Here is a 9,971-nt window from a genome sequence, read left to right on the forward strand (position 1 = left end):
ACGGCGCTCCCGGGCCCTGCAGCCGGGGAGGGCTGAGAGGGGGGGAAGCAAACGCGGGGCACCCATCCCTTCGCAATGCTTAACTGCTTTTTAATCGATCCGCTCCACTCTCCTGAAGACGGATTCCCAGCTGTCGGGCGGCACTGCCTGCTGCGGCCCCACCGTGCGCGCAGGGGTTTAACCAGCCCCGGGGGGGGGGCGAGGAGAGGGGGCCCGGGGAGGGCTTGTGGCCGTGCCCGTCCCCGAGTGGCCTCCGCACCGCGGGCCCCAGACGCCGTTTGCGCTCCTACGCGAGCCGTCGGCGGCGAAGCCGGATCCGGGGCGGCCGTCGGGCGCGGCCCCGCGTCCTGCCGCATCCCGAAGCGCAGGAACGGGGCCGCGGCGGGCGATGCCCGCGGTCGCCTGCCCCCTTCTCCCCCCAGCCTTTCGGCCGTCTGCGTACAAACACTCATGATCTTTCGATCTGCCTTTCCTGGGGGGGGATGGCGGGGGGGGGGGTGGACGGGGGTGGAAGCAAAAATCAACCAAACCTCAGTGCTGGGCGCTCGCCCCACTCGCGTTTCACGAGGCTGCTCTTCTGTGGTAGCTGCCGGTGCGAGAGCGGGGCGGATTTCGGTGCGGGCCGAGCAGCGGCAGGCTTCGGGGAACCCCAGACGAGTCCGGCCCGGCCCGGCCTCCAGCCGCCCCGTCGTTGTCCCCCCTGCGTGTCCGTGCCCCGCGGCGGCCGTCGGGGCTGCGGGCTAGAGGCGGCGCAGGTGCGCGTCCCGGCCCCGTCCCGCGTGGGAACGGGCGCGGGAGGGGTCCGGGGGGGTCCCCGCCGCCTCGGGAGGGGGGCGCGGGTACCCCGCTCCGCCTTCCCTCGGCCCGATACCGGGCGGGGGGCGCCCCGACAGGGAGGCGGACCGGGGGGGAGGCGCGGGCGGACCCCGGGCGGGGAGCGGCGGCCGCGCCGGGGCGCTCGCCCCGAGGGGGCGGGCGGAGGGAGCCGCCCCCCCCCCCCCCGGGCCGCGGCCATTTAGGAGCGGGCGGGAGCCAATGGGCGGCCGCGGGGCGCCTCCAGCGTGACGGCCGGGATTGACGTGGTTCCCACGTCAAATTGATCCCAAGTAGCGGCGGGGGCTCCCCGCGAGCGGGGAACCGGCGCGGCGCCGCCAGGACAGCCCTGCGGCCACCGCCCCCCGCCGGCCGCCCCCAGCCGGCCCGGCCGGGCCGCCCCCTCCGCGGTCCCGCGCCCTCTATGCCGGGCCGGCGGCGGCGGCGGCTGCGGCTGCGGAGCGGCGGCCGGCGGCGCCCCCTCCCCGGGCGGCGCGGCGCTCCCCCGGTACCGGGCGATGGGTAAGCGCGGGCGGCTGCGGGGAGGGCTGGGACCGGGCCGGGAGGCGCCGCGACCCGCCGCGGTTTCGCTTTGCGGGAGAGGGGGTGAGGGGGGGCGGCGGGCGCCGGGACGGACCCCGGCCCGTCGGCGGGACCGGGGTCGGGGTCGGGGTCGGGGTCGGGATCGGGATCGGGATCGGGATCGGGATCGGGATCGGGATCGGGACGGGGACAGGGACCGGGACTGGGCGGCCACAGAGCAGAGGCCGGGCTGCGGAACGGCTTCTGCGGGCCGTCGTGGTGGCTGCTCCCGGCGTGGGAGAGCGCTCGGCTCTGCCCGACTTCTCGGTCTCCTTTCCTTCTCCCTTCTCTCTGCTGTTCTGTTCTTTTCTTGCTTTTAATTTCTTTCTTTTAATTTTTCTTCCTTTCTTTCTTTTCTTTTCTTTTCTTTTCTTTTCTTTTCTTTTCTTTTCTTTTCTTTTCTTTTCTTTTCTTTTCTTTTCTTTTCTTTTCTTTTCTTTTCTTTTCTTTTCTTTTCTTTTTCCTTTATTTTTCTCTTTCTTTCTTTCTTTCTTTCCTTCCTTCTTTCTTTCTTTCTTTCTTTCTTTCCTTCTTTCTTCCTTCCTTCCTTCCTTCCTTCCTTCCTTCCTTCCTTCCTTCCTTCCTTCCTTCCTTCCTTCCTTCCTTTCTTTCTTCCTTTCTTTTTCTTCCTTTCTTTCTTTCTTTCTTTCTTTCTTTCTTTCTTTCTTTCTTTCTTTCTTTCTTTCTTTCTTTCTTTCTTTCTTTCTTTCTTTCTTTCTTTCTTTCTTTCTCTCTCTCTCTCTCTCTCTCTCTCTCTCTCTCTCTCTCTCTCTCTCTCTCTCTTTCTCTCCTTTCCTTTCCTTCTCTCACTCCTTTCTCTCGCTCCCCCTTCTCTTTCTCTTTTTGCTTTCCCCTTTCTGTTTCTCCATTTCTTCTTTCCCCCCTTCTCACTCTTTTCCCCTTTCCTTCTTTTCCTATTGTTTTTCCATTTTTTTCTTCGTTTTTCCTTGCCTTGCCTTCCCTTCCCTCCCCCCAAGGGGCACGGCTTTCGCCGACTCGTTTCTGCTCCCTCTCCTCTCCTTCCCACCGGTGCCCTTACCCCCGCTCCCCTGCCCTGCTGCCGGTGCCCGCTGCCGGTAACGCTGTGTCCCGGCCCGGCGTGGCCCGGCCCCGGCAGAGCACACGTACGGGGAGGTGAACCAGCTGGGCGGCGTGTTCGTCAACGGGCGCCCGCTGCCCAACGCCATCCGGCTGCGGATCGTGGAGCTGGCTCAGCTCGGCATCCGGCCCTGCGACATCAGCCGCCAGCTCCGCGTCTCGCACGGCTGCGTCAGCAAGATCCTGGCCCGCTACAATGAGACGGGCTCCATCCTGCCCGGGGCCATCGGCGGCAGCAAGCCACGGGTCACCACCCCCAACGTGGTCAAGCACATCCGCGACTACAAGCAGGGCGACCCCGGCATCTTCGCCTGGGAGATCCGCGACCGGCTGCTGGCGGACGGCGTCTGCGACAAGTACAACGTGCCCTCGGTCAGCTCCATCAGCAGGATCCTGCGGAACAAGATCGGGAGCCTCTCGCAGCCTGGCCCCTACGACGGCAGCAAGCAGCCTCCCCCCCAGCCCGCGCTGCCCTACAACCACATCTACCAGTACCCCTACCCCAGCCCCATGGCCTCGCCGGCCGCCAAGATGGGCAGCCACCCCGGCGCGCCCGTCGCGGCGGCCCATGTCAGCCTGCCCCGCTCCTGGCCATCGGCTCACTCGGTCACCAACATCCTGGGCATCCGGACCTTCATGGAGCAGACGGGTGGGTATCGCGACAGGCGTGCCGTCGGGGCCGCAGCCCTGCCCTGCGCTGCCCTGCGCTGCCCTGGGCTCGGTAGGCATCGGCCCTTCCCCACCCGGCGAGCAGCTCTCCCTGGCCCGGGCTTTGGGGGATTTGTTTTATTTTATTTTATTTTATTTTATTTTGTTTTATTTTATTTTATTTTATTTTATTTTATTTTATTTTATTTTGATCTCCGCACCCCGTGCTGGCAGGACGGAGCGGCGGGGCCAGATGCGGCGAGGCTCAGACATCTTGAACTTTTTATGAAAAATGTGGAAAATATTTTCGTAGGATGATAGATTGCCGACCGCAAATTCGGAGCCCTGAATTTCCCTTTGCAAAGAAAAAAAAAAAAAAACAAAAAAACGGAGGGGGTGGGGGTAAAAAAAGAGGGGGGGGGGGAAATAAGCCAGGGAAGGGAAAAAATCAGGGAAAGAGGGGGAAGCAAATGGCTTCTGAGAGCCGGGCGGCACGGCGGATCTCTGTGGCCGTCCCCCGAGAAATCTGCCCAGTTTTTTAGAGAAGGAAGAGGGCCGGAGGCGCGTCTTTTAGGATGGATGTCACCGCATCCCCAAGCTCCGGCTCGGTTCCCCCGCCGGCTCCGGGGTAGGGCGGGGGGCGAGTCCTTTTATCCTCCCCAAACCCGGGTAAATCAACCGCATGCATTCCCTTCTGCGCAACCATTTATCTTGAAAAAATTCCGATGTCACTTTTATAAATCTCCTTCGCCGAGAGAGAGGAGTCGGGCTTCCTAAATTATGGCGAGCAGGAAAGTGCCGGGGCGGCGGGCAGAGCCGGGCAGGGGGGTGCCGCGCCTCGGCTGGCTGGGGCAGCGCAGCGGGGCCGGCAGCGGGACCCCCCCCGCGGCTGTCCGCGGAGCTCCCCCGAGCGGGGGGCGAGGGCCCGGGGTTAACGGCGCCGCGGCTCTGTCCCGCGCAGGGGCGCTGGCCGGCACCGAGGGCTCTGCCTACCCCCCCAAAATGGAAGACTGGCCCGGCGTCAACAGGACGGCCTTCCCCCCGGCTCAGCCCGTCAACGGCATCGACAAGGCTGCGGCGGACGGGGACATCAAGTACCCGCAGGTACCGGGCGGGGGTCGGCGGGCGCCGGGGGCGCCGTCGGGGCGCCGTCGCCCCGTGCCCGACGTGTGTCTGTGCCCGTCCCCAGCCCGCCCCGGGGCTCTCCTCCGTGGGCAGCTTCCTCCCGGCCTGCGCCTATCCCCCCTCCAACCAGCACGGCGTCTACGGCGGCCCCGGCGGCTACATCCCCCCCGGCCACCCCTGGCAGCCTCAGGGCAGCCCCTTGGGCCACCACGGCCCCGGCGTGGCGGTGCACGGCGGCGACCTGGCCAGCGCGATGGCTTTCAAGCAGCCCGGCAGGGAAGGTGAGCGGAGGCCGGGGGGGCACGGGGGGCCAGGAGCGGAAAGGGGCGGCGGGGGGGGAGCCTGGCTCGCCCCGACGGGGCGGCGGGGAGCCCCCCGGCCGGGGGTTCGACGGCCCCAAATTGTGGCAGAGCATCCCTTGGGGTGCGGGGAGGGGAGACTGGAAACCAGTTTTTCCTCGCCGTGTGCCACTGGCCGAGGAAGCGGGGCAGCCCGGGGAGAGGGCAGCAGTTTTCAGCGTGATGAGGAAATCTTCCCTGCTCCCCGCCGCAGGCAGCGCTCAGATGAAGCCTGTATGCGGAGCAGGGCGTTTGCTCTGAACGCCTTTACCCCTGGCTGCTAATTGGGACGCTTCTTTTATCTCCCGTTAATTATTTCGGTACAGTTATGGAAGCTTGATTTCCTCGATAGGTGGTTTCGTTTAAGAAATCCCAACTCATCTGTTCTGGATATAAAATCCCCGTCAATATCTTTCTCCTTTTTGTGGTATTGGACTTTCTAATATTTTTCACATTTGCAATTCATTTCCCACATATTAATTCATTTCTTTATTCTATTTTTTTTATACGACCTTTTACCGTTTCTATCTAACTACGGGAACCTGCTGTGCCTTATATCAGTCCTCTCAGGGATGAATTATTGCGTGGATCAACGGCTGAAAATGGACAATCGTAAACCTGTTTTTTTTTGTTTTGTTTGTTTTTAAAAAAAAGAAAACGGAAAGTGAGAAAGGGATGGAGTGAGTAGAAAAAAAAAAAGGAAAGGAAAATTAGAAAGAAAAAGAGAGCAAGAAAGAAGAAAGCGAAAGAAAGAAGGGGAAAGAAGGAGAAAGGAAAGAAGAAAAATAAAGTGAAAGAAAGAAAATGAAAGAAAGCGAAAGGAAGAGAGAGAAAGAAAAAAAATGTAGAAAGAAAGACAGAGAGAAAGAAAAAAAAAAGAAAGAAAAAGAAAACAAATGATGGAGGGAAGATGCCCTGTGCGTTTTTAGTCCGTTTTTTGCAGTGTCCTTCTCACTTTTTAAGTGACTTGGAGGCTGAATTTTCTGACTTGGCAATCCTCAAGCTGTTGCGGTCCCAGCCGAAGGACTTTATTTAATTTAATTTGGTTTGATTTGATTTGATTTTTTATACATTTTTTTGCCCTTGCCTTTGGATCGAATTTCTGGTTCGGCTCTGCTGGACCCGGGGCCAGGCAAAGCCGGGTTACCTGGGCAGCGGCCCGAGGGTGCCTGGGGGCCGGGGAGGTCCGGGGGGGATCTGGGGCTGTCCGAGAGGGTCCGAGGGGTTTTGTGCCGGCATTTCTTATTTTCAACTTATTTTCTTATTTTCAGCGGCCGCGCTCCGCTCAGGGGGGCAGCCCCATGCCGCCAGCTTCTGCCGGCGGGGGAGCAGGGAGTCAGGGAAGGGAGCAAAGGAAAGAACAGAGAAGGGAGAAAGGGGAGGTCTGCGGGGATATTTCCCCCTCTGCCTCAGACCTGTTCTGATTTCACTGCCGTCGCTCTCCCGCAAGATCCCCTTGGAGGAAAAAAAAAAGGTTTACGATTGTTTTCAGCCCCTGCCCCGTGCCCGCGCCCGCAGCAGCCCCGGGGCTTTTCGCACCCCCCGCCTGCCCCGATGGTGCGTACAGGGGCGGTGCGGCGGCTGCACGGGTCCTGCGGCCGTGCTGAGCTCACAAGGAGTTTAAGCCCAGCTGGCTCCGATGGCCGGCCCCGTCCCCTCTCCCCTTCCCCTCCTTTCCCCTCTGGTTTCTCCCTGCTGCTCTCCCTGCCGCTCCCTGCGCAGCGCAGGACCTGTCCCTGCATCCAAGACAGGGCTCGGAGCTGACATCTGGCCCCTTGCCCTGCTTGCAGCAGCGCCCTGCTATATGACTGTTCGTTAATGCGTGCCCAAAAACATGCAGAAAAAAGAGCCCATGTCCCCAAATGTTCCCCCTGCCCCTCAAAGGGCTGGAGCCCTAGAAAAAGGCAGTGCAGGGACAGCTCTGTCCCTGGTCTGGTGACAACCCCCATGGCAAATCAGGGAAACCTGTGCAGGCGGGCAGGGAGGTGAGCAGCCTGGGGACAAGGCAGGACTCGGAGCCTTTCTCCAGCAGGCTGGGGGAGCACAAGAGCCAGGTCCAGGTCAGCTCCCAGACAGATGGCAGGGGGTGTCTGTCCCCACTGCAGTCCCTGTCGCTTGGGAGATGCGTTTCCCCTTCCCTCCCGGTTTCCCCAGGAAAGTTGGAGGCTGGTAATCCACTGCTCTGCTGTTGTCTTTCTTTCCCCCTCTATTCTTCTTGCAGCCACGGACAGAAAACCTGCCAGCCCTGCGGGCAAATCTCCAGACACTCTGAACACCATCCACGGACTCTCGATCCCAGCCTCCTCTTCCTAGAACCGTGGAGCAGCAGCCAAGGGACGGTCACCCTCGGATCAAGCACCTCCAGACTGTAACCGAACTGTCACAGTTAGAGGTGCCACCGAACTGTTCCCAAAGTGCCACTGCCTCCAGCAGGTGCCTGTGGGGACGAGGAGGCCGGTGTGAGGCTGGACAGAGGTTACAGCCTCCCACGGCAAATCCCCACTCCGGGGAACATGGTCGGGACACTCACGCTGCCCAGAGGGACACGTTACCTCCGTTGGATCAGAAAGGGGTGGCAGAAGAGGCTCAGCCTTCCATCTTTATTTTGTCTTTTTTTTTTTTTTTTTTTTTTTTTGTCTTCCCTCCTCGCTCTCAGTTTTCTCTCTCTCTCTCCTCCCTGCTGTCCCTGAAGACTGCCGGCCATGGCACAGCGGGGGCCTCCATTCCCAGCCTCTGCTCAGTGCGTCCTGGGCTCTGTCCCTGCCTCGGGAGCGCATCTCCGGGGAGGAGCCTGCGGCCGGCCGGACAGTGCCGAAGCACTCTCCTTGCGAGCCTTCTGCCCCAGAGTGTAAATGGACAAATAAGCCACGACTTTTTATGATATATTTTTATAATAACAAACCTTAATAAAAAAAAGACTACCATGCACTGCTGGCATCCTTCCCCAGTGCGGAGCCGAATGCAGGGCAGCACGAATTGCAGGTGCACTGCAGGCCAGGGCAGCCCCGCACGGGGGTCTGTGCCCCCACTGGATGCAGAGTGGTGCTCTGGGGCTGCCCGCTTGAAGCCCACACACTGGGGTCCGTGCCCCCCCCTCCTGTCCATCTGGCTCGGGTGCAACCAGAACGGGCTCTGCTGGGCTTTTGAATTCCCTGGCTCCACCAGCCGCTGCCATTGGCTTTGGTCCCTGCATTGTCTGGAGAAGGGGAAGGTCCTCCAGTGGGGCAGGGAGGAAATATCCTGGCAGCAGAATACACGCCTGGCTTTCTGCAGAGAGTGTGTCTTTGTGGGAGGGAGGCAGAACGATGCCAAATTCGACATCCCACCCCGGGAAATTATTTTGCCTTCAACCTTAGGGTGGCAAAATTCAGTTTTGCCTCTGCTGCTACGAAGCCTCCAGCCAGAGCTGGTCTTTGCAACTGACTACAAAGCACGGGAGGGAAAGGGGGGGATTGTAAGCAGGCGAGAGTGCTGTGCCAGGGCCAGGCCTGCCTCCTGCACTGCCACAGGGTACATTTTAAAGGAAAGAGTCACCTGAGCGAGATGCTGACAGTTTTTACTAAGTCTAGGCTTATCCACATAAAGCTACATTAGGGCATGGGTGAGACCAGCCCTAGAAAAGAGGAGTGACAGAAATACCCCTAAAGTGCAAACACACACACGGGGCCTCTCCGTCTCCTGATTGCTGCAGAAGAAATGCAGTCCCTCAGAGGGAAGAGAGGAAAAGCAGAGCAGAAATTAGGATGGCTGAGCACTGTCTCTGTAGGGACTCTGCTGGTCTAGGAGGCCAGAGGAGCCCTTTGCACCCCCAGCCCTTAAACTTTGCCATGTAGGGCCTGAAGAAGCTCAGCCATCCTCTAGGATGTGGGAACCTGGTTGCCTCCAGCGTGTCCCCGCGGTGTCCCTGGCTCACCCTGCCTCTGAGCAGGATGAACAGGGCGCTTCTGGCCAAGCTCAGCCCTGGGCTCAAGCTCTCTGCGGGACAGACCTGCTGGTGTTCCCTGGGAGCAGCTCAGTGCCCCATTTCAGCCAGCCCCCCCACCTCACCACAGCCCCTGGTGGCCCCATGGCAGAGCCACATCCCCGGAGGGAACAGACTGAGTGCCCTGTGTCCCTGTCGCTCCCAGCAAACCACCTGAAGCCCTCAGCACCTTCCCCCCACCTTCGCGCCCACCCTGGCCCCAATCCCCGTCACCCCAGACAGCCACCAAACCCTGCAGGCCCCGCTGCAGTGGCCGCACACCTCGGGCTGGATTTGCCACCAGAGGGAGACCCTATTGTTCTGCAGACACGTGAAAGGAGCTGGCTGCAAGCTGCAAGGAAGGGTTGGCTTTCCCAGCCGGGGAACAGAGGGACGCAGAGGGGATGTGCCCAGGCACACCAAACGTGCCTTGCCGCAGGTTTAGGGAGGAGGTGTCGCGAAGAGCTGCAGCACAAAGCCCCAGGATGATGCCTGTAGCCAGGCACAGAGCAGAGCCAGGGAGCAGAGCGAAGCGTGCCACGCCGCGGCACAGTGGCTTTCATCACCTGGCTCCTGCCTTCTGTTTTGTGCTCATCTCTTTGCCTGTTGGTAGCCTTTATTAAAGATGCAGTTCCAACAATCATGACTATAGAAGGGACTTCTCATTAAAAAAAAAAAAAAGAAAAAAAAAAAAAGTTTGTCTGGGCATTGTTTCAACTGCTGGGTTTAACTCAGGCCTCTGTCTGAAAGCTTGTAGCTGTCTGAACTTTTCCTGTGCTTTGCTGGGGAACTTTGACACTGGGACCAGGCGCCTGACCCCAGGCACCTGAAGCCTGCTCCTCTCTGCCCTTGCCCAGCGCCATTCGTGGTGCAGATGGAGCAGCCAAAGAGCAAAACCCAGTGGGCTGTCCTCGCAGTGATCCACCATCGCGTGCTGGGGCAGGTCAAGGACACCGTGGCTTGGTGTTCCCTGCAGGGGGGGTCAAGGAGAAACCTTGCTGGGTGGGAGAACCCCCACAGCAGCTGTGTGTCCCCTGGGAACAAGCCTCGTTGCACCCCGCACTGCCTTGCCGCGAGGCTCTGCCTTGCTGGGTCTGCAGGCGGTGGCACCTGGCTCAGACGAGGGGGGACACGGGACTGAGCAGGGATTTTGGAGCCCCAAAAAGCCTGTTTTCTAGAGCAAAACAGGCATCCCAGCTCACAGGCCGGCAGCAGGACACAAGCACTGATGGCTCCAGCAGCGGCAGGTGCTACGGAGACTGCAGACACTCCCAGTAAGAAATGCAGACATTTAAAAAAAAGGAAAAATAGATTGTTTTGCCTACGGTGGTAATGACAATGATAACAACTACTCTCACTCTGAATACTTATTCAGCACGACAGCCTTGGGTTGGAAGTCCCGAGAG

The 9,971-nt window shown here is 60.0% G+C and overlaps 1 protein-coding gene across 1 annotated transcript; it reads left to right on the forward strand.

Annotated features, from left to right (window-relative positions):
- The first annotated feature begins 1,195 nt into the window (after positions 1 to 1,195).
- On the forward strand, positions 1,196 to 7,815 carry PAX1 (paired box 1). The gene is made up of 5 exons (XM_068675171.1): positions 1,196 to 1,335; positions 2,513 to 3,142; positions 4,103 to 4,245; positions 4,331 to 4,547; positions 6,826 to 7,815. Exons 1-5 carry the CDS (start codon positions 1,332 to 1,334, stop codon positions 6,915 to 6,917), a joined length of 1,086 nt encoding a protein of 361 aa, XP_068531272.1. The 5' UTR covers positions 1,196 to 1,331; the 3' UTR covers positions 6,918 to 7,815.
- The last annotated feature ends 2,156 nt before the right edge of the window (positions 7,816 to 9,971 follow it).

This window comes from Anas acuta, chromosome 3 (assembly GCF_963932015.1).
Source record: "Anas acuta chromosome 3, bAnaAcu1.1, whole genome shotgun sequence".
NCBI classification, from domain to species: Eukaryota; Metazoa; Chordata; class Aves; order Anseriformes; family Anatidae; genus Anas; species Anas acuta.